At 49.9% G+C, this 25,609-nt stretch overlaps 1 protein-coding gene across 1 annotated transcript in view; it reads left to right on the top strand.

The window, feature by feature from the left end:
* The window catches only part of VANGL1 (VANGL planar cell polarity protein 1), a gene marked incomplete at both ends in the record, with an annotated part of 32,278 nt that extends 7,618 nt beyond the window's left edge, over window positions 1-24,660 (top strand). The window contains 4 exons of the mRNA XM_084277055.1: window positions 17,295-17,428; window positions 20,721-20,853; window positions 22,950-23,184; window positions 24,400-24,660. Of these exons, the coding sequence (XP_084133181.1) occupies window positions 17,295-17,428; window positions 20,721-20,853; window positions 22,950-23,184; window positions 24,400-24,660 (763 nt within the window). The remainder of the gene's footprint in view (window positions 1-17,294; window positions 17,429-20,720; window positions 20,854-22,949; window positions 23,185-24,399) is intronic.
* Window positions 24,661-25,609: the final 949 nt, after the last annotated feature.

The raw sequence follows: 25,609 nt of genomic DNA, 5'->3' as shown, positions 1-25,609 counted from the left end.
CAGAGCTCAGTACGTGCACACAGTGTGTGAGTTCTAATTAAGGTCCTAAGCCTGCCAAAGTCTGCATGCCTGGCTTTAACCAGTAAGCAATTTTGCCATCAGAGGGCAAAGAATTTGCTCAGGAATCAAGGCCTAAATATTTGATAGCATGTGCGTTAGAAACAGTGTTTCTCTCCCATTCTCTCTTTGCAGCAAGGTTCTGAAATGCCTTGGGTAAATGCCTGGGGAGCTCACCCCAGGTAGTAAATGCCTGGGGTGAGCTCCCAGATGTAGGAAACCTAGTAACTTCTCCTCTGTTGGGGAGCTCAGTGCAATTTCGTTTGGCTTATTGAAACCAAACCACCCGGTGTGTAGATGCTTCGGTGTATGGTGTTACAGGAGAGTCTTGTCAGGCGTGTCTAGCAATGGCAAACCAGCGTTGCTTTCCCCTTAGTCTCTGGCAGGGGAGTATAATGTGTATTGACGTGTTTTGGAGCCTGTGTGTCTTTCCATCTCTACTGATGTGAAGGTAAAGCTGTGTCGGTTTGATCAGCGGCCAAGTGTCTCCCGACTAAGGGAGAGTTCGTTCTCTCACGCTCTGTCGCTGCGAGCAACAGGGAGAGGAGGTAACTTGCACGTAAATGGTAAGAGCTGCTGGTCTGGATGGATGCAGTGAAGCCCCAGGGTGACAAATGCTGTAAGAAGTGTGGGTAGTTGGTGTCTCCTCCGCCTTCTAAAGGCTTAGGATTGTCAGATGTTTATGTAAAACATGACACATTTGGGAACTTCTGAACACCTTTGCAGCACAACTTTGCAAGGTTTCCATAAAGGTCTTGATGTGCTTGTTGGTGAAATGTCAGTCAGGGTCACGAGGGGCTGCCATCTGCCCTGGGATGGCTCTGGCTGAGGGATGGGGCTGGAATGGGAGATGAGAAAACGTGAAGACACACAAGGACAGTTTGGGTTGTTTGGGAAGACTGGAGAAGCAGCCTTGTGGGTGTGCTGGAGAGGTGGTGGTAGCTATAGCGGAGTATGCATATCCCACTTGTACACTGCTAGCTGCCTCTGGGCTCTTTGTTTGCAACCCTGGGTGCTTGCCTCACCCCAGCACTTTTAAAGGGGCCTTAGGTTGTGGGCTGCCACCTGGATAGAGGCAGCGTGCTTTAACAGCTACAGCAATCTGACTGATTCCTGAAATCAAAACCTGTCTTTCTCCATCCAGCTTTTTGTCAGCTTCATGTTCTCAGATACCATAAAAGTTCTCCCTGTCTGTCCCTGGAGTCTGTCTTCCTCAACAGTCCAGTGTGCTCCAGGTAAGCTTGTGGCACTGTTCCTTCTTGGTGTAGCTCTGGATTTTTCACAGGAAACATGTTGATATCAACCTCCTTAATCCAAGGTGGAAGCTTTCAAATTGTAGGTCTTTTCTGATGAGGTGGAGGGAACTGCTAGGAAAAGCAGGGTTTCTGGGGAAAAAGGGAAGAAAACAATAGCTCAGCCACCATCTGGAAAGCCATGTGCTTGCCAGGCAGGGTACAGACAGGATTTTCCACCCTCCCTGGCTCTGAACACAGCAAAGAAAGCTGAAAGTGCTGAGTTAGGTATTCCACTCTGCCCCTGAGGGCCCTGGGTCCAGGAGGGTAAGCTATTTGGGAGTTGTTTCCCAAATTCATATTATAATCAACCTATTAATAGGCTGGCTTGGTCCCACCCCCAGCACTTTGGCTGTAACTTTTCTTTTGGGAGGCTTGACTGCCAAAATGAGCGTTCCCTTTGGCATCAATTCAGGAGCTTGGGGGGCGGGAGGAATTAAATTGGAGTACCAGTGAATGTAGTGCCAAGTCTCAGCTCACTGACTGCTCTGCTGCTGTGCAGGAGCAATGCTTTCTGGTGGTACGTACAGGTAAAGAGCAGGGTACGGAGTAGATGCAAGAAGGGTCACGTATGGGAAAGCAGGAGCATTTGGGCGGGGATGCTGGCGAGACTTTTGGAAGCAACAACAAAGGGAAACAAAGATGGGTGAGGGCAACAGGTAACTAACTAAATCAGTTGTGATGAGTTTGTGAGCTGAGGATTGGATTGGCAGCTGAGGCTTTGGTTTGTCCCTACAGATAGGGACACTGACAGCACCTGTCATGCACAGTTCTGTCCCTTCTGCGTGGCTCAAACTACACGGGAAGGATCTTGCTGGAGAAAGCCCTCCCTCTCTGTATTTAGGGTGCTAAACATATTCCCTTCCTCTCCAGTGAATACTCTTTCCCCACCCTAGAGCTTTACTAGTCTAGACAGCTCAAGAAAATGAATGGCTTCAAACATCCATGGTAATTACTGATTTTACACATAGACTGAATGTTGGGCTCCAGTGTAATCTTGCTGCTTCTGAGGTTAGAAATATCTGAGAGTGGGTCTTTCTGTTCCCTTTTGCTCATCTTTGCAGTAGGGACACGAGGAGCAGGGCCAGGATAGTTTGTCATGTGTTGGACTGTGTGAAGTACCAAGAGCTTCTGTCTGCTTGTCTGTCCTTCCTGGCATGGGCTTGCCTTTATGAACCAGTTGGCTGGGAAGCTAGTGGGGAGGCCTCTGTATGCCTTTGTAATCAGGGTACAGCTTTTGTAGATGGCTTCGAGCTGGTTGATGTTCTTTGCCTGTATAATCAGGAGAAACTTAGCACTCAGGAATTGCAGCTCTGTATGGAAAAAAAGTCTGTTCAAGCATTGCCTGGACTAGTGTTAGCCATCTGCACTTAGATGGATGTTAGCTGAACTGTGGTTTAGAAATCCATGAAGGGGGCAGCTGCTTCCTCAAAACAGGTACCGGTCTCTGAAGAGCCTGTGCCTTCCCTGCAGGAACTATCAATATTGCATTGAGAAGTCTCGTGGCTTGTACGTGCTCGCAGAGTGAGGTAGATGCACGCATGTTTTGTGGAAGGGGAAGACAGCCAGTCTGTCTCCCAGCTGAACTGGAGGCAGCAGAGTAGCGGTTTCTTAGGTGGTCTGTGAGCCCTCGCCTTTCATGCAAACCAGGGCTGAAAGCAGGTGGCATGGTTGAAGCTGATACTGCTTTTGGCCCAGCTGCTTTGGGCTGTCAGTCTTGTAACTGTTCTTCAGCTTGTTGCATATAAAACTGATCTTCAGGCTGTCAGTATTTACTGATCTCATCTGAGTGCCCTCTTCTCTGTGTCCCTTGTTGCCGTTGGGGCAGTGTTCCCTAGTGATGAGCGAGTGTGTGGAGAGCCGTGGAGCGGGAATAAGCTTCTTCATGCTCCAGGTCTATAAGCCTTGTGCATCTGATCTTTCAAGAACGAGGTGTTGCTCAAATATTCTTCCCCTTGCTGAGAGGAGGTTTTTCTAGTGGAGGACACCTGGTCATCACTGAAGCTGTGCAGAAGGCTCTTGTTTGGAGTTGTGTCACCACTTCTCTCTAGGTTATGCTGTCCTAAAATCTGCCTCCCCTCCAAAAAAGTAAAGATTCCATGGCATATGGACACCTCTTGTTTCTGTTTCTAGTGAGGTGAAATACACGAGTTTAACCATGGGTTTAGGAAGCTGGATCTCTTGCCAGAGACAAGAACTGGTGAAATCTTGCTGTTTTCTGGTTAATTAACTTTATAATGTGTGTCTGATTGCACTGGTCATTCCTAGCGTGACTGATCCCATGTGCTTGGGGGGGGGGTTATTTCCATTCCCAGTTGTGTGGTCAGAAGCGGGACCGCCGAACAAGCATTGGCGCACACCGGTGCGGTGCTGTACCTGCCCAGCTAAATCCTGCTGAAGACACGCTGGGCTCGTGCCCTCTTCCTCCTACCCTGTGTGCAGCTCGCTTGGTTTGTGTTCTCTGACCCTCCTTTCTCCTGGAGGTTTGTTTCTTCAGTCCCTCACCATCTTCCATAGCAATAAACACTGTGATGAAATAGATCTGGCTGATGAGGTTTTATCTTGTTCTGTAGCAAAACATCTTATTAACTGTCCTGCTGCCTGATGACAGGAGCTTCCTAGAACAGCATGTTCCACATACTGAGCAGCATTAAGCTGCTCTGTCGCCTGAGTGAAATGAGCCTCATTCCTCAGCACTTTTCTTCCCAATCGTGAAATCTGTACGAAGTACCCTGATGAGCATTTGTGCGACTGTCCCTCCCCCCTCCCGCCCATCCCACACCTGCTGAACAGCAGCATTAAACAGCCTCTCCTCCCAAGAAGTTCTGGGATAGTCAGCTAAATGGGTGTTAATTGCATCTGCAAGTGTGAAGCTCCTGAAGAAGCTGAGCTGTCTGCTCTGGAGCAGCTGCTTTAGCACTGACTGAGAGGTGTCAGACTTGTAACCTCCAAGGCAGTGTCTTTCCAGCAGCACATCACTTCCTTAGGTGCTTACAACCACCTTTTTGCAACCCTTATCAGCAGATGGCCTGCTGCTCTCTCTATCCTCCCATTCCTGAGCTTGTGCATCTCTGTCCATGGCTGTGTGGCATGGGTGATAAAGCACTGACACCCTTCAAATGCTCTGTGCCACAGCATAGCCATGGAGTAGGGAAGGAAGCTGTAAGTTGGGGCTGAACAAATAATGATTTAATGGGAAAATACTTCCATCCGTTTTCTTAGTCATTCTTAGTCACAGGCCATACCTTTCCCCCTCCCGCTTGTCTGCTACCTCATCTTGAGGAGGATGGTGCCATAGAGTGTGGTTCACCTGATGGCTCTTGCTGTGAGGGTACCCGTGGAGTTGCAGAAGGGAGCTTTCCAGTAGTCTCTGAAAAAAATGTGCGCTGTTTCCCGCTGAGCAGGGAGCAGTCTCCTTTGATGCTCCAGATGAGTTATGGGAATGGTGTCTTGTTTTTGTTTTATGAGGGTCTGTCTGATGGTGCTTGGGGTGTGTTAGCAGAGACCAGATAGGACTTCTTACTTGGGTCAGAGCAACACTTCATTATGAGGATGTTTGTTCGTGATGGTGGTGGACAGCAGGCTCCAGGAGTGCCAACTGCCTCTCATTAGAGGGGAGAGGAAAGTCTGGGATGGACTGTCAGCATCTGGCTGCTTGCACAACTCACCTGGGAGTCTGTGATGTGGTAAAGCCTGCCTTCAAAGCCTGAGAAGGCTTTGCTTTTCTGAAAGGAGTGTTTTCCTAGCCTCCTGCCTTTCTGCATACACTTTTCAAAAGATTTTATGTGTGGCTTTACATGTGGGGCAGCTCTTTAGTTTGATAAAGATGACAGAGCTCAGGGAAGCGAAGTGCCTGCGGTCATCTTTCTACCCCTGTCTCTCCTCCCTTATTTGTTCTTGATCTTTGATCACCCCCACTGCTCCTTATGCACACACCACCTCTCCTTCCCTTTTCACCAGGAGGAACCTGTAGTTGAGTGGGCTGGACCACAGCCCAGGTTCCACTCTTACTGTGGTCCTGCCAAATGCACCTGGCAGGAAGGCTGACTGGAGCAGGGTGACTGTTACACCCCAGGGCAGTCTCACATTTTTGGAATACTTAATACTTTAAAAATTTACAAGCCCGACTGGTAAGTGAAGGGGCTGCCATCAATTATTAACCCCCTGGGCTAGTACGGTATTAGCTGCTCCCTGACCAGGCCCTGCTAGGCCTCGTCCTTCCGAAAGAAGTGGTATGGAAGAAATGCCGTTGGCTTCATCTGCAGGGATTTCCCTTCTCATTGGTTTGTCTTTCAAAAATCAGCACTGCCCAGCAATGCAGGAACAGCGTGCGGTCCGGCCTACCCTGTACTTTTGGGGTTTGGCATGTAATTTCTTTCCCTCACTGTGAGTGCCCTCCAATTCGCCTACACATACCACCCACGGAGACAGATGGTCTCTCCGAGCTGCTGAACAAATTCTCTGGCCCTGAAGATACTTTTATCTTCAAATGCTGAAAAAAGGAAAAGGGAAAAAAAATCCCCTTCAACCTTTGACATCTGTTTCTTGTGGCAAATGATGAAATATAAATATTCTGTAGAGTGAGCAGTGTGCCCTTTGCGGGGAGGGAGGGGAGAAGGAGGATGCTCACTTTTTGTTAAAAGTGCAAAAATTTGTGAATTTACAGTTCTTGGACACTATTTGGTTGCGCTGCACAAGGAAACTGGAAGCTAATTCCTGATCCTACCCTGAAGGAATAACAAAGAGTTCATGGAGAGCTAGGTGGTAGTAAAAGGATTTATTTTTGCTGTGAAACTGAGGGCAATGTTTTCACTTATAACTTGATTGCCCCCTCCAGCACTTGCTCCCCTTAAATGAACCTCTCTGCTCAAATTCCCCTTGTGCAGTTTAGGTCAAGCAGGGACCTCATCTGACGGGTTGGAGAGAGCTGCTCCCTAGCTGACAGCAAAATGTGTTCCCAGCGCAGCAGTGAGGACCTTAGCTGAGGTCTGGGGGCTGCCAACTCCAGCTTGTGTCCCCCAAGTCCTGGCATCCTTGTGCATCGTAGTTCTGGTCATCTGTGTCTTTGGGGCGGGATTTCTGATGCTCAGCTCAGAACCAGGGACCATGTTCCTGTGCCCCAGGTGTTTGTGGGGTCACTGGGTGCTGGCTTTAAAATGAGGTGGCTCGTGTGCAAATCCTGCTGGGGGTTGGGGGCAATGCCCTGTAGTGGAAAGATGCTGTGCAGGGAGGCCTGAGCTGTAGCTTGAGAGCAGATATTCCTCTGTATGCAAGGATCTGGCAGTGGGTAGCATTTGTGCTGCCTCTTCAGTTCTGTCCCTGGGGGCTTGCAGGGAAATAACTCTCCAGGATATTGTGAGAGACACCTGAGAAGTTGAAGTTGCTGTATTCACTCAGATGGCTGTAGTGAAAAGTAAGAGGTGGTCCTCTCTCCTGAGAGAGAACCCTTCTAGGCTACCATTGGAACAAGACCTGAGTATTGGTGCTTCATGGCAGCAGCATCTAAATATAAAGTCCTATTACAGCACTGAAGTTTTGCTGCCAGTAGAACCTTTGCACACTTTCTTCCTGTTGTTTCCTTGGAACTGAAGTTGCATTTCTTAGATTTACTTAAAAAAACCCCAAAAACCAAAAAAAAAAAAAAAACCCACAGAAGCAACAAAAAAACCCCTTGACCAACAGGAAAAAAAAAACCAAACCCAAACCATCACCCAACCCACTCTTAGTTACTTCATAACTATTAATGTAACTTGAAGAGTTTCTTGTCTGAAGACTCTGGTCTTATGTGATGTGTGGTCAGGCTTTGAATTATCTTTTGAAAATGCAGCCTCTTACAGACTTCTCATCATACCTGCCTGTTCCTGTGACTTTTTTTTTTCTTTTTGAGGCTCAGACAAATCAAAGCATAGCTTATGAGGATGTTGGGGAGGGGAGATGCATTGCTGTCATGGATTACACTAGTGCTGGGGACTGGAAGGGTTAGTCGAAGGTACTTGTGTATTGCTGGCTGTTGCAGCTCCTAGACGTTTGGGAGGGGCACAGGCTTGACTTGGAGACTGGTGGGTGCCCAGGAGCTCAAGGCTCTGGCAAGTCTGCACAAAGTGCCTGTTTCGCTCTTGTGTGCAAGGGTGAGCTCTCTGTCTTGCTCCCGAGTCCTGTGTGCAGAAGGGACAGTGCATCTTGGGTGCCGCCTTTTCCCACCCCCAATTTGTTTGAGACTCCGTAAATTCTAAATATAACCTCAAATGCGTTAGAAGCTTTTGAAAGAGCCTAAGCCTCCCTCATAAATACTCAGTACACCCCTCAATTACATAAATGCTTGATTGTAATGTCACATCACTTCTTACACTAATGCTGCTGCAAAAAACTGTCCTGTCGGTGGTCTGATTCTCCCTCACCGCCCCCAAAGGAATCTTGTCTGGCTGCGCAGGGATCTGGATGGGGGAACTGGTAATTTATCTCTCAGTCTTATCTGTGTAAGCTGTATAGTCTGTATCTGTATCTTTCTCCCTGGATTATTTAGCCCAGCTTAATTTCTGCAGTCATTTTAACTGCCCTTGTGGTTCTTAAGGTGGCTTGTGGTGGCGGAGGGCGTGACATGGGGAAGAGGCAGGACTGCACCCCCTCCTGGCAGTGACAGTATGGTGGGCTCCTGGGAGGGAATAGCTCTAGGTTGTCATGGCTTGGTGCAGTCTGCCCGCAGAGCAGGAGCAGTTCTTGGTGGTGTGTGGCTCTGTCTGCAAAAGCGTGCTTCTCTGCTAGGCCTGAGGAGAGTCTCAAGCCCTCGCTTCTCCTCTCGTACCCATCAGGCCTACAGGGGCCTCAAGTGTGAGGGACGGGTCTCACGTCCCAGGCCACGTCCCTTGAGGTGCAGAGCTGGGCATTGGTGTGCCCCATGGTAGCTTCTTGTTGTGGGCTCAGTGTACAGTCAGGTGTCCAGCTGTGAGATGGGACTCTGAATTACGAAGTTGTGTGAGTCTCCTTCTATGGGACTCGTTGGGCTCGATAGTCTGCTCGCCTGTGGAGATGTTACCAGTAAGATTGGCTTCAGTTGGGCTCCCTGGTATAAAAAGACAGGGAACTCCTGGAGGGAGTCCAGCGGAGGGCTATGAAGATGATTAAGGGACTGGAGCATCTCCCCTGTGAGGAAAGGCTGAGTGAACTGGGGCTGTTCAGCCATGAGAAAAGAAGACTGAGGGGGGATCTGATTAATGTTTATAAATATCTGAAGTGTGGGACACAGGGGGAAATGGCCAACCTCTTCTCAGTGAAGTCTGTGGGGACAGGACAAAGGGCAGTGGCTTCAGGTTGGAGCACAGGACGTTCTGCACCAATATATGGTGCTTTTTCACAGTGAGGGTGACAGAGCCCTGGGACAGGCTGCCCTGGGGGGTGTGGAGTCTCCTTCTCTGGAGATATTCAAGACCTGTCTGGACACCTACTGTGTGACCTGTCCTAGGGAACCTGCTTAGGCAGTGGGGTTGGACTTGATCTCTGGAGGTCCCTTCCAACCCCTACGATTCTGTGATTCTTCAGCAGCATCCCTGACTCTCTCAAGTCGGTCGCAGATCTCTGTAGAGTTGTACAAGGGTAATTGGAGCTGCTTGTGCTGCTGGCAGCTGGATGCAACACCCACCAGCACCCGGGGAACGTGGCTTGCCCCTGCTCTGTCAGTGACACCTGCGTCTGTCTGCTGTGGCTGTACCTGCCATGTTGTATGGGTTTACGGGGGTGGGTCGGCAGCACCAGCTTCCTCCCATCATATTTTCACTGCCGTTGTCCCCTTTGTGTTCTCTCACTGCTCTCCTCCCTAACCTAACCTGCCAATTTGCTCAATAGATAAAGGAAGCCTTTCACAGCTTTGGTGCTGCTTCGCTTTGAGCAGACGGTAGGCAGGTTTTTATTTTTTTCCCCTCCTAAAGAAGGAAGCTAGTATTCTCACTGGCTCCCTTGAGGATACCCCACTGCTTTGCAACACTGGCGTGGAGGCAGACTGCTTGGTGTCCTGGCAGTGTGCTTCCAAAACCCGTTTCTGAGCTCGTGGATCCAGCTGCTCACTGGATCTGATTCAACTACTGCCGGTTCCTGAGGTGACTGGGTTGAACTTGTGGCGTGGACCATCTGGCCAGGCATTGGTTTGGTGCACTGTGGGTAGCTGGGGCACAGCGGATACATGGCTGGGCACAGGCAGCTCCTTTGCTCTCATCTTTTTTTTTTCTTTTTTTCTGTGTTGCAGCAGACCCTGGGACAGTGAGGTGCCTTGCTCTCTGTGTGATGAGAAGGCAGCTCCTTCTCCTGCTTGAATGTGCTATGTATGATCAAAGGGAAGTGGATGTCTCCAGTTTGAGAAATGCTGGGGCATCTGCCTGTGGTTATTGGTGTCTGAGGAACTGTTTGAACTCCAGCCCAGGCTGTTAGTGCCTGAAAGCTGCTGTTGTCCACTGGCTAATGTCAGCTATCTCATATGGATTTAGTGGTTCTGCTAGGTATCTGAACGGTGAGTGCTTGAAAACACACCACCACCCCCTACACATGCCGCTGTTCTTGGAGAAGCAGTCTTGGCGTGGAGGATGCGAGTGGTTTGCTTTGGAGCCCGCTCTCCTGGCAGCTGGCTTCCTCAGCCTTCTGGGGAGAGCTGTGCCGTGCCGCATGCTCAGGCTTCCACAAGCTGCTCTTTCAGACGCAGCCCCTGAAGCTGCTCTTGTTGTACGCTCACGTACGCGTCCCGATGGATGGGCTGAGGTAATCTGTGCAGCGTACCTTCGCTGCATGCTAACAAACCCCCCTTTGCTGTTCTGTGAGGGGGCTGGAAGACAGCCGTTGTCGTCACTGAGGCTGATTCCCTGCAACAGGGCATCCTAGAATTGCATGCAGTGAACCTGGGAAGAAGCTTGGGCTCAGCAAGGGCTGAAGTTTTTCTTGCAAGAGGGCCCACTGCTTCCTGTAGGAAGCTCTTCTGATACTCCAGGACCTCCATTGTTTCCAAAACTCACATTGGGCTTTTGCAGCTTATTTCATTTTCTGTCTGTGGAATATGATGCTGGGGGTAACGAGTGTTACTGTGATCTTTGCCTCCTTAGTGCTGTATACCTTGAAAAGAGATGTTTGCTGTTACTGAGGAAGGGAGGTGTGGTGCTATCACCTCAACACAGTGACTGTCTTTTCCTAGTAAATCATGTCACTGGAGCTTGTGGAACACTTTTTGAGTTAGAGGATCATGCTCTCCTCCTCTTCCTCCTCATTATCTATTACCTCTAGTGTCTTGGATTCTTTTCCTAGCTAATTATACTGGCTGTCACCTTCAGCTTGTTGGAAGTGGAAGCGATGGCAGTATGGCTGTTGGGGTAAACGTTCCTAGAAGTTCCACCAATAAAGGTGACTGGGAAAAACATTCACCCCACGTGCTGGTACCTTGAAGACCAGTTAACTTCCTAAATTATCAGACTGGAAAGTTTCTCAGGAGAAGAATCGCAGTGGGAGCATGCCTGTGGGTTTACTGGGGTTTTATAGTTGCTTGCTAAAACTTAGCACTCTGTACTTCTGTAGCAGCAGCATCTTAGTATTGGCCTGGGAATATTTTTATAGAGTTCTTCAGGGAGGCTTAAATAAGCAGCTTGTTTAGGGTCTATGATATAAAGGACTGATTATTTGTTCCTTTCCCCCTCAGAAGTTTAGTTATACCCTCCTGTAAAATCCTCTATTTTAAAAGCTCCAGTTTCCATACTCACAATCTCAATTTCAAATAAAAAGATTAGAACATAACTGTGATGTTGGTAATAGACTTGCAGGGTTCCTTTGTTTAATCTACCCATACTGGAGGGTTTTGGCTAGGCTGCTGTTGAGGAAAATGAACAAAAACCGCAACCTGGTGCTCTCCTAAAACTTAAAACATTCATGTGACAGTTGTTCAGATGCCCAGTGTTGGGGAGGGATGGGCGCATGCTTCAATTTCTGCTGTTGTATTTTTATTTTTTGAAAAAAGGCAGGGAGGGGAGAGAACAGATGGGGATTGGTTGCTGCAAAACTGTGGGACAAACCCTGAAAGTGTGTTTGTGCATGTGTGTGTGCGCATGTGTGTGCGTATGTGTGTACACGTGTGTGTGTTTGTTTGTTCAGGCTCCATATATATTGCTCCTTTAATGGATGGATGTTTGCTTCCTTGGGGCCATGATGCTGTCGTCACAGTGACAGTCTGTTACTGCGCTGAGGTTTCCTTCCCTTCCCTGATAAGGACTTGGTCCTGCAAATTCTCTTCCCTGCCTGACCAAATGCCAGCAGTCGGGTATCTAAAACAAACTCGCTCTGTCCCGGTGCCTGTTCTGAGGAGGACAGAGATTATACGTGCCTGCCTCAGCACGAGTGGAGACTTCAGCTGTGGTTGTCTGACAAGACAGCGTGGTTTTCCTGTTCCTAGGTGCTGTGGTCTTGTTCTCTTGCCTCTACCAAACTGCAAGGCTGTTGTAGTTACGATGTTCAAAAGGCATTTTTCTGCTCTGCTTATTTGGCCACAGCTGCAAGGAGTTCCTCGTCTTGGCATCGCGGCTGAGATCTGGCTCCTGCTCTGTTTACCAGAGAGGACAAAACCGTAGCTAAGGCACCAGTGCTACTGCCGGTGCTGTGAAGTGTCTCTGCGTGACCTCGGTCCTCTCAGGAGCTTTGCTTCAAGGCGCTGCTTGGGAAGGACGGCGAGTACCAATTTACCCAGTGATCTGCTAGCTGGCAGGAGACAGTTCTCGTGGCATGGCGGTGGTGACCTCACCCCTAGCTATGGCAGGCAGTGCAGGGTAGTGAGTCTGTGCAGAGGATGGTGGCAAGCACCACCTGTAACCGATTTCAGCAGGGATGTTGGTGTGGGAGTTACACACAATCTCAGTTGTCTGTTTCAGTGCTACTTCCAAGGTTTTGGTCCTGATGACTTTGCCTTTGAAGAGCAGTCGAGTGTGGTGAAGTACCAGGAGCCCAAGTCCCAGCTCTGCACCTGGAAAAAATGTGGAGGGAAGGGGTTTGCTAGGAGGGAGATGTGATTGTAGGGTGCTTCTGGAAAGGTGCAGAAGTCTTCTGAGCCTGTTGCATGTGAGCTTGACAGTGCTGCTAGGGAGCAAGCAGTGCTGTGGATGAGTAGCTCAACACTCCAGGAGCCTGTCTCTTGCAGTAGGTGAGTTCTATGCAGCTGTAGGCTGGAGACAGCCAGTAACGCAAAGCCAGCTCAGCGTGGAAGCAATTGCTCAGCTCTGTGCAATCCTTGCTCAGCTTCTCTTCGAGGTGCCAGAGCTTCCCAACCGGCTGTGGCATGTTTTTTGTGTGCACAGAGACCTTGGCTTGTTTTGATGCCGTGTCTGCTTTGTAGAACAATAACAACAGTGTTGTTTGGAGGAGAGGAGTCTCTGTTGGGAACCATTGGATTAAATAACCCCAGGCTTCCTCTGCCCTCAGCTCTCAGCACAGCAGCAATGAGGTCCCTCTGCATTGCTGTGTGTTTGAGGTGTGGGGTTTACCCCCGACTCCAGTGCTACAGGATCTTTGCCCGTAGCATGGTGAGGAAGCGGGTGCTCTGGTAGCTGCTCTTTCTGGATGTGTGTTTGTATCTGTTACAAAAGCATGAGGTGCTCCTCTGCCTCCGATGATTAGCAGTGTCTAGCTGATGGTTGGTATAGTACCAGGGCAGGCTATGTTTCTAGCCTAGCAGGAAGGCGTGAAGCTGCTGAATCTGTGTGAGTGATGGCTGCTGCGGCCTGCTGGGCCTGACCCTAGTGTGTCCAACCACAACTCCAAGCATTGGGGTGGAGCTTCAATCTTTTCTTTTTCCTCCTCATTTTCTTTTCTTTTTTTTTTTTTCTCCCTAACCCTGTCCAACCACTTCAGAAAACTCAAAGCCATTTTTTTCTAGAAACCGGCAGGGCCCAAAGCCAGTATTTTGATTATATAAACAGGCCTCTTTCCTTGTGCTTTGCTGCAGCGTAGCACTGGCTTGTTTTCTTGGAACTCAGAAATCCTCCGAAAGAAGCCACTTTCAGTATCTGTGGGGCTGCGTCAAAGAAGGCAAATACAAAGCCAGAACGGCCTCTCGAGAGTGTGGCAAGGCCTGAAATATCAAAATTCCACGTAGCAGCAAGCATTCAGGGAAAACTGGCCCTGACTTACCTTTTGAGATTAAAAAAAAAAAAAAATTGGCGATAGTTGCTGCCATTGTGTCACGTAGTCCCCTCCTCCACCTCCCTGGATGCCATGTAAAAGTTAATTCATTACTGTTTGCAAAGGACTGCGCTGCGTTTCTGAGCTGCCAGATGCCACTGAGGTACCCTGTGCCTCTGTTGGATCTGCTTGTTTGCTTTCCGTCTTGGCAGCATGCTGTGACATGGCTGTCTTCAGGGTGGTGGCAGTGGTAATAATTTAAAAGAAACACAAAGCACAAAGCAACTCTCCGACCACACAGTGCAGAGTAGCTAAATGTAGAGCCTTACTGATAGCATGTACAAGGAAAACTGGGTTTCCAGTAGGTCACTGGCCTGTTAAAGGCGGCTTTTTTTTCCTTGTGTTGCAGAATTTCTGAGGCTGAACGGTTGCATCAAAGTGCTTTTCCTGTCCTCATATGCTTTTCTGTGTTCTCCTAGTTCATTACAATGCCTGAAATACACTGGGCTGCCAGATCAGCTTTGCAGGCCATGAGGAGGATCCTCACTCTGACCTCCTCCAAACAGGCTGTTAAGTGTTGAAACCTTCTTTTTCTTTGCTTCCTGCCCCTCCCCATTCTTTTCAAATCCTAAGGAAAGCCTGCAGCTTACTCAAGATCAGGGTGAACAAATGCAGTGACCGGCATGGTGCTGAGCTCCTTCCTCCTGAGACACTCCTGCAAGGAAACGGCCTCCATACACGTGCTCCGGGAAGGCTGCCAGCTTCCATTCCCATGGGAGTTGGCGTGTGGGTGGGGGGGGAGGCTTGCTGCAGCCACTTCACCTCACTCACAAGGCAGCAGAGGGTCTGCCCTACGCTGGGAAGTCCTGAAAAACTGAGTTTCCCTTGGAAGGAAGTCTCCCTGACAGTTCTTTGCTCTGACTCGCTCCTCAGGGCTGCTCCGGGTGCTTCCTTGCTTGTGGTTACCTTCCTCCTTGCACGTTTTGTTGCGTTGGGTCACTTTCTGCTGGGCTTGTGACTGCTGTGCCTGTTCAGGGGGTGCTTGTTGCTTTGCAGCTCCCATGTGGAGCAGGGCTGGCTGTCCTGCGCTGTGCAGGGTGAGGCTTCCCTTGATGTGGGTGAGGAGGTTGAGCAACACAGCCCAGAAGGCTCTGATTCAGCCTTCTCCTTGCTCTTGCTAATTATCGTGACCTTTCTAATTTTCTTGTCTGCAGCATCTTCTCTTTAATTTTTTTTTTTTTATTATTATTTTCCCTTTAAAAGAGAATTTGAGGAGTTGCGGTCCAGCTGTCTTCCCAACCTGCCGTGCTTAGGATGAGGACTGTGTGGGAGAGGGAAACGGGCTGGTAGAAATTTAGGAGACCGATGTTCAATTACAGCACTCGCCCTAGGGAGCAGACCCTCAGTGTGATTGGGTATCTCCTATGTGGGAGTGAGCCTGTGCTGGACTTGCTTCAGCAAAAAATATCTGGGAGTTAATTTTTCAGGGCAACGATGGTTGCTTATTGCAGTGTAAAAAGCTTTATTGTGTTTGGATTTTGGGTGCGTGTGCCGATGAATCGGCGGGGTGGGTTACTGAGTGAGGGGGTGGAAGGGGTAGTAGGGTGGGGAATGCTGGCATCCTGATGATAACATTCTCTCTGGGGTCCAGGGAAAAATGTGTGTGTATTGAAATAAATTATTCTCTCCTGTGATGTATTTTGCTTTGTCCTAATAGAGCCAGTTGGTCAATGGAGTTACCTCCCAAACATTTCCCACTGCTGGGATGGAAGTCCCAACGCCACCCAAAATGACCATGCTATGTTAACAGACTTATGTGTAGCTCTGTTCATTTTTATCTTCTTGTTTTCAGTTGTTCCTTGTTTTCCATAGGTTGCATTTTGAGGTGAAACTATGGAGTTTTACCTTCCTGGGAAGTGGACATGGAAAAACTCAGTCATGTTTGAATGCAGTCTGAAGGGGGAATACGGGCTGCTGCCACACAACTTCCTTTATGAAATTTTGGGTGTAAGCTGCAGCAAATTCATGGTAGAGATCAGAATTCTGGCCAGGAGAATTAAAACTCGTGTGCCAGCGCCTACGTGTGTGGCAGCAGCTCAGTCTGTGCTACTTTAATCAAGGGAACAATCTTCCATTAACAAACAGTGGCTTTATATACCGTATCAGTAGCTGAGACCTTAAATAGAGTTTTAACAAACCTGAGGAGATATAAAGGACTGGTACCCAAAAAGTAAAGCTTCTTTAGGATGCTCTGGCCAGATGCAAAATACTCCACCAACAGTCCTAAAGGTGGAATTTGCTTCAAAATCTAAATTCCTCATCTTAAAGGTACACAGCTAACAAAATGTGTGGAGCTGTACCATAATGCCGCCTGGTAAAGGTACGCAGCAAACAAGTCTGGGTTTGTTCTTCTCTCTCAGAATCCTGTGAACGGGCTGGCATCTGCGCCGAATTCACTGATCAGTGGAGGGGGGGTAGGTAGCTGGAGAATGAGAATTGGGGGGGGTTGTGGGTGTGTGCTTGAACTACAGGGGTGTGATGCAGAAGTTTAATATTAGCACAAGGCACAGGAAAATTTAAATTGCTCCTCTGGGAGCACGTGTTGAATTGGTGGTAGTGCTGAGAATTGAATTTAGGTCTTAATTTGTTCGAGTCTCATTTTCCCACGTTACCATCCCTGCAATGTTTTCTTCCTATGTTGTAACATGCATGGGAATACTGGGTCGCCTTCCCGAGGAGAGGCTTTGTTGGTTAAGTGTGAACTTTACAATTAACTGGCAGCAAATGTGTTGGCAGTTCCCTTGCAGTTTTTGTGGGTTCAGAGTGAAATTAAGTGTGGGCTCCTGGCAAACTCCACCTGGCCGGATTCGGTGATGGGGGGTGATTTGCTAGAGGGCTGCTGCTGCCAGCCGGACGCCACCTTGGTGCGTGGAGCTCCAGCAACGTGGAGAGCGCTGCATCCAATGTCCGGTGTGTGCATTGGCTTTGTTGTTGTTACTTAAAACCAAACCCCACCACAGCTCTGGCCTGTTGTGAAATCCTGTTGTGTTTGTTAGTAGCGGTGCCTACAGACAGCTCTGTTGTTGAAGTGATTGGGAAGGAAGATACCTCTGGGGTTGAGCCTTCCCCGCTGCTGGCGTGCGTGCTGTTTTGCTCCGGTGTGTCAGCCTTTGATGTAGAGGCATCCCTTCGGAGGGAGGGAGGGAGGGAGCGTCGCTGCTCCGTATTCTGTCCCTTGCCTGGGATTCAACAAAGCAATACTGAGGTAATCCCTTCTCAGCCGCACTCCTCAGGCATCGATTTTATCTTGCCGTGAAAGCTGGAGAGATGGGACTCTTGTCAGTGCTGGGATGGAGGAGATCTGGGGAGCAGCAAGGCGCGGCTGAAAATGACTCAGAGGGAAAAGCATCCATCCTGAGCTGGTCCTGCCATCAAGGCTGGCCAGCTACAGCAGAAACCAGCGCGGTGCTCCGGCCCCCAGCCTGGCGAGGTCTCTGCCCCGCTGCTGAGCTCTCGTTCGGCATTTTGCCCTGCCGCAGGTCAGGGATTTGCTGTCATCCTCCTGTTGAGCTGAGGGCAAGCACGTTTGTCTTGCACCTCCAGTGACATTTCAGGTCCCAGAGAGAGTAGTTAGTATTCTGCATATTACACCGTCCTGTGGGCATGAACAACCTATTCCAAATACTGTGGCTATTTCTTCTTCCCTTTTTTTTTTTTAAATGTATTTATTTTATGAAAACAAAAGAATTTGATGTGTTATTGTGGGAGTTTCTCTTGTAATTTTTTTTTTTCCTTTTTCTTCCCTTTCACTAGCATCCAGCGAGCTGCATTGGTGGTTCTGGAAAATTACTACAGAGATTTCACAGTCTACAACCCAGCCTTGTTAACAGCCTCCAAATCCCGTGCAGCCAAGCACATGGCTGGCCTGAAAGTCTACAATGTTGATGGTAGGTGAGGTGAAATGTAGTCTCTGAGGCTGGGTGGGATGGGGAAGGGCTGGGTTGGCTTTATGCTTTGTTATGCACACATTCTCACCTTTTTGCTTTGCCAACTCCTTGTCTCTTGCTGGAAATCTTCCTAACAATGCTGAGTTTGCCGGTTCCAGATGACTTTACAGATGTGTTGAGCCCACAATAAGGCTTTTGTCTTTGCCCGGTGAAACCCGCCAAGGTTTGGGTCAGGCTTAATTATTACGGGTGGCTTAACGAACACTTCTCAAGCACCTCTGCTTGTTCTAGGCAGCCTCTGCTTTTTGTCACCCTTGGGTCATCTCCTTGGTTGTGCTAGTACTGGCAACACAGCTTTTAACAAAAAAGAGTTCCTTGGTTATTTACAGTGCCGCTTCCATGCGCTGCCTTCAGGAAAGTGAAGGAGACCAATACCAATGTGGGAAGGAGCAGCTTTAGCAGTTAAATCAGCTGTGGCTGGCTTATGCATGGCCATGCTCCTGAGTCATCCTGATGCTAAGCAGACCCTGGAAATTCAGACGGGATAACTGTTCCTCCTGAGCTTTGCTGTTCTACAAACCTGTTTTTGACTTTTGGGGTTTAGAGGGGGCCTATGGGAGGACGGGTGGGTGGATCCCTGTGGACACTCAAAGCAGTGAAAACTGGACTTAATCATTTCACACTTACAAATCCTGTCAGTGAAAGCTAGGTTTGATAAGCAGGGTGTGCCCAGCCATCACAGTGCTTACGAAATGCGCATTCCTTTGGTGGAAGTTGTGTAGGCAGGATTTTGTGGTCCAGAGCCCCCGATAAGTCCTGTGACAAGATGTGGTAAGGCTCATCTTGCCTGTGAATTCATCAGTATTGAAAGGCTTTGAGAGCCAGAAGGGAGAAGTAGCTGGGTAAGGTGGCTCTGTGCACAGGGTGTGGAGACCAAAGTATGAAGAATAAGTTGCACGGGAAAACTATGATTCTGGGGTTGTTGTACCTTCAGCAAAGCTACAGGGTCTTATGGGGGGGCAGTGGGTTGGGTTGGTTGGTGGAGGTTTTTTTGCATGTTTTGCAATTCCAGAAGTTTCAAAGACCTTATTCCAAATGTTTCACCAAACCTGATGCAGCACTTCTGAATCCGTAAAAGTAATTGGAAGTTTAGAACCTTACAGTGAGATGTCATCATCCTGACAGAGGAAGGGTTTAAGGGAAGCAGGGGGAAGAGTGTCAGGCTTGCTCATTGTGTGTCCCCTGCTGCCTGGAGTGAGGAAGTTCTCAGGTGGGAGAGAAAGAGTTTGAGTTGGTGGGGGGAAGCCATCAGACTTGCTTGTCACTTCTAGAAGAGTGGGGTCTTTAATTTTGGCTGCTCAGTCTCAATGAGGCTTGATGTATGGAAAGTGAGGGCTTCCCAGCCCCATGAGTGCACACAACATTCAAACCGAGTGGCCCTCCGGGCTGGCTGCAGGATGTGCCATTCTGGTTACTACCTGGCTTGTGTTCTGCATTGCAGCATCTCCTCAGGAGGTGGCAGGGTCTCTGTTCCTGCAGCACCTGCTGGGACATTGGGGCTCTTTGAGCTCAGGGGGAAGGAAAAATTATGGTCTGGTAGCATTAGTAGCTTAGGAGCTGCTAGCTCTCAAAACCTGGGTGGGAGAGAAGGAACCAGAAGCAAGCTCCAGGCATGGCTTGCAGGCTTTTCCAATGTCAAGCTCATGAGCCATCCAGAGCCTAAAAGCTGGTGCCTTCCCTTCAGGGCCGGCACTGGTTCCCTGGGCTGTTCCTTGTGCAGTGCCACTGCCTTTACAGACATGGAAGTCTCAGGCTTCTTAGAGGCATGTCCTTAAGAAGCTTCCCATCCATTTTTTGAAGGAGAATGTGCTTCTGGCTGCAGCTTGCTGTCCTGGCAGTCTCTGACATCCTCTGTGTGAAAAGACAGTAATGCTATTAAGGCAGCCTAATTTGTTGGCAGCTTTTGTGTTTGATCGTGGAGCAGCCAGGAAGGAAAGACATCTTGCTGTAATCTCTCTTACACAGAGTGGGGAGGCTTACCTTCAAAACCAGGATTTTCATCACCAGGCATTGCCAACGAGGCAAATCACAGTTCTAACCCAAATTTGGGACCTAGTGTCTCCCTTGAGTCACATCATCCACTTCAAGGCAGTCATACAAAGTCTGAAGTGTATAGACTCCTTAGAAGCTGTATGAATGCTCGTCCTTCCCACTGCTGAGCTTCAGGCTTCTGTCTCTGAATCTGGTTTGTGCTTTTCAGGAAAGAATTAAAAAGTTGCCCTTGCATGAGCAGAACAATTTTAAGCATGTCTGTGCAATTGGCCTTAACCTCTGCCAGTGGAAAGTGTGGGCTTTCAGAGGAGTTAGTCAGAAGTGCAGCTCTTGGTGGTTTGGAGACTGTCCTAGATTTCTCATTCTTCCCACTGGGTAGACCCACTTCTATCTTGTACCTAGGTAGAAGGGTTGGTAGATTCTTCTGGGGCAACAGTTCACCACCACCACCCAAACACCCAGAGCTGTGAGCTTCATGGGGGAAGCTGCAGCACCCAGTGCTGCCTTTTAAGGTCGCTAGTTCAGGTGCTGTACTAGACAGCTCTGTCACTCGTCCAGGTCACAGAGCAGGCTGCAGCTTCCCTCTTCCAGTAGCTGTGCAGGATCTATTAGCAGCAGCAGCAGCACTAATGGCAAGAGCTTTGAGGAGCTACTCTGTGTGTAGACTCCCAGCCCACCCAATTGCAGGACTGCTGCCGTGACAGCATCTGCCCTTCTGGAAAGCCCTGTACTTTGCCTAGAGGTGACCCTGATGCCCCTGCATCCTGTTTATCCTCCCCTGCGTGTGACACTCTGGAGTTTGGCTTTTGTTCGCTCATCTCCATGTCTCTTGATGTTCTTGTTTGTCTTTCTCCTCTGTGCAACTCCCCGCTTCTCGCTGCTCTCATATTGTCTTGTTGCTGAAATGTGGTGTGCTCCAGCTGCCGTTGCCTTCAAACTGAAAACCTATATAATGGGTGGTAAGTTGCATCCTTGGCTTGTGCACCTCACCTCTGCCTTCTGTGTATGTCGCGTGAGATCCTTCATCCCAACTAACTTCCCTCGTCCACACGCCAAAGCCTCCTCTGCAAGCCTGTGCCGTCTGGCGGGGGTTCTGCCTGAGCTCCCGAGGACCGGGAAGGGTTTATAGCCTCGGCAGCACTTGTGGCTGGTGCTGTGCCGTGCTGGTCTGTCCCAGTCCGGGTGCTGTGGCAGTAACCCCACCTTCTTGTCTCCTTTTTGCTCTCCTCGCCTCCCAAAGGCCCAGGCAACAACGCCTCCGGGCAGTCCCGCGCCATGATAGCAGCCGCGGCCCGCCGCAGGGACTCCAGCCACAATGAGCTGTACTACGAAGAGGCCGACCACGAGCGCCGGGTGAAAAAACGCCGTGCCAGGTAAAGCTGTCCCTTCTGGGCGCTGCTGCGGGGCTCGGCTGCGTGGGGCTTGCCCAGCCCCGTGGTGGGGAGGGTGGGAGGGGGCAGAGGGGAGTCAGGACACCTGTGATTAAGGGCTTGGGGATTGGCTGTCGCAGCGAAGAAGCGTGCGAAACCCAGATGCGCGCGGGCCGGTGACAGCTTGTGACTGGAATTATCTGGAGAACATGCGTAAAGCAGAGCTTGTGTTTATTATGCCAGATAAGCTAATGCAGTGTCACGGATTAGGAAGCAGTCCAGCGCTTGACAAGTCTGCAGTTACTCGCTGTAGGAAATCCCATTATTTCCCCCCCGTGCCCAGGCTTGTCGTCTCAGCTCAAGTAACCCAGGGACAGGATCGGTAGAGACTTGGTGTTGCCTGTTCATGGGCGAGAAGAATATTCGTGTTTGCAGACTGGTAAAAGGGCTGGTTTGCCCTTTTCAGTGAATTGAGGAGGAAAGACGTGACCAGCACTGGTTGTGTTGTATTTTGGACCACAGGCGTGGCTTCCGCCAGCCGCGCTCAGGCTGCGGAGTTAATGCTGTGTTGAGGTGACCCGAGATGGTGCCTCTGTTTGCTCTGCAGCCTCGTTACGCTTTGTAGTTACCTGTACCTGTCAGTTTGAGGCGAGCTGCTTGTGGTCAGGCACCCCCGGACGGAGCCGTGCTCGGAAGGAATGTGCCGTGACTGGAAGGAGCTGGCTTGTTTTGTGTTCTCTTCAGGTGGTTTATGTTTCAGTGGGAAAATGCTGGTACAGTGTCTTCCCCCCACTGCCAGCCTGCTTTGGTCTGACCTGTTCTCCATAGCTGCTGTCACTGGGGCTCTGTTCTGGCCTTGGAGAACAGGAACTGGCTCTTGCCTTTCTGTGCAGTGTAGCATCCTGGCTCGGGCGCATCTCCCTTGCTTGCTGGGCTTGGTTAGACCAGCTGCTTAGTCAGAGGAAAACCGTCAGTTGCTGGAAGATAGAGCCACATGTTTCAAAGGAGGAAGATCAGAGCTGCAACAAAAAGAGTTGAGATTGTAAGAATGTGATTTCCACCCCCTGCTTCTCCCAAGTCAAATTAAACAAGATAGGCAGGGGTCAGGGCTTCGCCTGCTGTTGCTCATGCAGTCTGAAAGGTGCATGCTACACCTCTGCTTGTCACGAGGCATTTTCCCCAGCTTTAAGATGCTTTGGATTTTAAGGACAGTGTGGACAGTAGTTGATGACTTGAGTGGAAATCTAGTGGGAAACAGGGGCTGTCTGGAGGAGCAGAAGAGTTTTGTTGGGTGACGCTTCCATTACCATTATTTTTTTTCCTCACTTAACTTATTCAGTGTAGCCCCTCACTTGTTCCTTGGTACTGGGCTAACCTGCAAGTGTTGTATGGCATTTGTTTGCCTCTTTATGGTGTTTGCTCACCTGTGCCAACACAGGAATGCCTTGCAAAAGGTTGTCTCTAGCTGCAGCGTTAGGAGTGCAGACGGGATCCCCGTTGCTGTTTGTTGCAGGGTAGGGGTGTGTGTGTGTGTGTGTGTGTGTGTGTGTTTGCAATGAAGAGCAGTCATTTGGCAGCACAGGGTCTGTACCCAGCTGATAGACTCTGCTCTGACTTACAGCCTGTGAGCACAGAAAGCGGTGGGGCAGTCTGTGTCTCGGCTCACGCTAGCTGGTAGCCAGCCCCTTCCCGACTGCTCGCCCATCCTTCTGCTTGGTGCTGCAGTGCTGCGTGCTGGGCCCGCTGCTTTCAAAGCCGTGCTGTAAATGCAAGGGCAGCTGTGTCTTGTTTTGAGTCATGCAGCTGATGTTTATGCTGCGTTGGCAGAACCAAGTACAACGCTCCGGCTTTTAAAGTCTTAATCCTGGTTTATGACCCTCAGTCGCTGGATGGCTTGAACAGGGAAAGAAAAGCTGCTATCTACCCCTTAGACTGTCAGCAGAGAAGATTTTGCGTAAGTGGCCTGATGGCAGGCGGTGAGTCAGTGGCAGAGATGCGAATGGGAGCTTGTAAATCCTGACTCCCAGGCTCTGCCTTAACCACAAACCCACCCTGCCTCTCTTGTTGTGACACTCGCTGTCCCGATTTTCCTTCTGCAGACTTGTGGTTGCAGTAGAGGAGGCTTTCACTCACATCAAACGCCTCCAGGCAGAGGAACAGCAGAAAGCTCCAGGAGAGATGATGGACCCCCGAGAAGCAGCCCAGGCAATCTTCCCCTCCATGGCAAGAGCTCTGCAGAAGTACCTTCGCACCACCCGCCAGCAGCAGTACCACAGCATGGAGAGCATCTTGCAACACTTGGCCTTCTGCATCACCAATAACATGACACCAAAGGTAATGCTTTCTCTAGTGTGGGTGTAGGAGGGAGGGAGACAGGGATGGCACACTTGTGTGTGCCTGCAGAACAGAAGATTGTCAGGAGAGGTGTGTGGAAGCTTTGATGGTTGCTGTCTGTGATATGATCAGGGCATTGTAGGTGGCATCAGGGAAGTAATGGTTCCCTCTACAGCATCACCTCTATCTCACAGCACTTTCAGAAAGACAGTTGTTCTCATATCCAGTTCAGCAAAAAGGGAGTATCAAAAAAGTGTCTTGAGAGGGTGGCCTCGAGTCACAGGGTGTTCTCCCATCTGGCTCATGGTAGCAGGTGGCAATCTGTAAAGGACCAGGCTTGGGTTTTTATTTTGTCCCCTCTGCAGTGCTGCATTTTGGGCTGCTTTGAATTGTTGCCTGAATCCCTGCCTGACTGACAGCCTTTGTTTCTAATTCCTGGGCCGCTTGGTCAAATGTCAGTTTGCCACTTCACACCCTGGCTGTGAGCAGTGACTTGCAGGTGCAGGGAGGGACTGAATGATGAGGAGGGAAACAGGTAACAGTGTCTCCCTCCCACTGTCCACCTTCCCTGCTAAAAAACATACCTCAGTCCTAGAGAAGGGTCAGAAATAGGAGAATTTACTCCTGGGCATTTCCCCGAGACTCACTAGGCTGAGAGCAGAAATGCTGTCAGGAGAAGGGGCTTAGCACTCTCTCACGGGGATCCACTTGGGACCTTGCCTGGGGATGCAAGGGGGAGTTGTTCTGCCAGTAACGTGGCAAAGGAGATGACAGTGTTCCCTGTTCTGCTTTTGGTTTGGTGGCCTCAGGCTGCAGACGTGGAAACCTCCACTTTCAAGCTTAGCTTGGCCTGAAGGAGAGAGGACCAGCTATCCCACCTGCCTGCCTGGGACTGCGATTTTTGGGGTGGGTTGTGGGGCTGGTAGGGAGTAAGTGGCCTCTGCTCTACTCTACTGAACTGCTGCCAGAATGTCCCGCTGATGGCAGAAGTCAGGGCTACAGCTTTGCAAGCTTGCTGGGATGGACCGAAGGAGGATCCTTCGGTGGCTGTGTCTGCTCCTGGGGTCTGAAAGGCCAGGAGGGACTGGGGAGAGGATGTCTCCTGAAGCACGGAAGCTGAAACCATTTTCCCATGCTCGCGGAGACGTAGCAGGGGACGGGAAGACCAAGGTGCATTCGCGGGGCCAGCGCTAATGCGTGTCCCTTTCTTGGCAGGCATTCCTGGAGCGTTACCTCAACCCAGGCCCGACCCTCCAGTACGACAGGGATCGCTGGTTCTCCAAGCAGTGGACGCTTGTCAGCGAGGAAGCGGTCACAAGCGGGTTACAGGACGGCGTTGTTTTTGTCCTCAAGTGCTTGGACTTCAGCCTTGTTGTTAATGTGAAGAAAATCCCCTTCATCAAACTCTCGGAAGAGTTCATAGACCCCAAATCTCATAAATTTGTCCTCCGCTTACAGTCTGAGACATCGGTCTGAGGGATTCTGAGGGTGGGTTGTTTGGGGATTGATTATTATTTTTTTTCAATATTGTGCTTTCGGGTTTAATTTCCCCAATGCTGATTGAAACTGGCAGATGATGGACCAGTAATATTTGACCATCTGCACTTTATTTGGAAAGGGGAGGGGGGAGTTGGGATATCTTATCTAGAAAGAAATATCTTAAGAGGTGACAGGGTGACTTGGCTCGGTTAGCTCAGCCTTGGAGACAGAACAAATTGATTTTTTTTTTTTAATTTTTCTTTTCTTTCTTCCTTCTCCCCTTGCCCCCCTTCCAGGCACACTGTAAGCTTCCCCCTCTCTCTCCACACGGTTGCAACATTGGTATTTTTGTTGGAGCGCTGCCTTACGCTGTGTGTGCACCTGTGCTTTTGTGTCTCCCCTTCTCCTACCTGTAGCTGATTCTGAGAGCAAGTTGCTCACCTCTCTGCTACAGAAACCTGCTTGCACAATAAGGGGGGGAATTGCAGTCCCCTTTCACTTGGGGAGGAGAGCGTATCGAAGGGTGGGTGCAGGAGGGCTGCTTCTGTCAGCCTCCTACTCTGAAGACTGCAGGCTGATGCTTTTCCTTCTCTCCCTGTGCCCTCTCCCATCAGTGCTGGGCCTGTATGAGCGGAGCGGGATGGTTTTGCTCTCGGTGTCTCTGAAACTGGATCCAGCCCATCTTGCAGCTCCACAATTTATTTTTGACCAGTGCTCGTTAGTGAAACTGTTTTGCTTGACCCGACTCACTTTTCTCTCTCCTGCTTCCCCCTCTCCTGCATCCGTGTTGGGTGCTCCCACGGCTCCCTGTTTCTGCCCCTTTCTGTCTGGCTTTCCAGATGTGTTTTTCCAGCCACGGTCCCCTTGGGATCTGCCTTACCGCCGCCTCCTTTTGCACCTGCAAGGGCTGCGTATTTGCACTGGGACAGGGTAGGTAAGTAGCTGG

Source organism: Gallinula chloropus, assembly GCF_964237585.1.
Source record: "Gallinula chloropus genome assembly, chromosome: 1".
Classification (NCBI taxonomy): domain Eukaryota; kingdom Metazoa; phylum Chordata; class Aves; order Gruiformes; family Rallidae; genus Gallinula; species Gallinula chloropus.
Note: the sequence above shows the minus strand (reverse complement) of the source record. Positions and strands in the feature narration are given on the sequence as shown.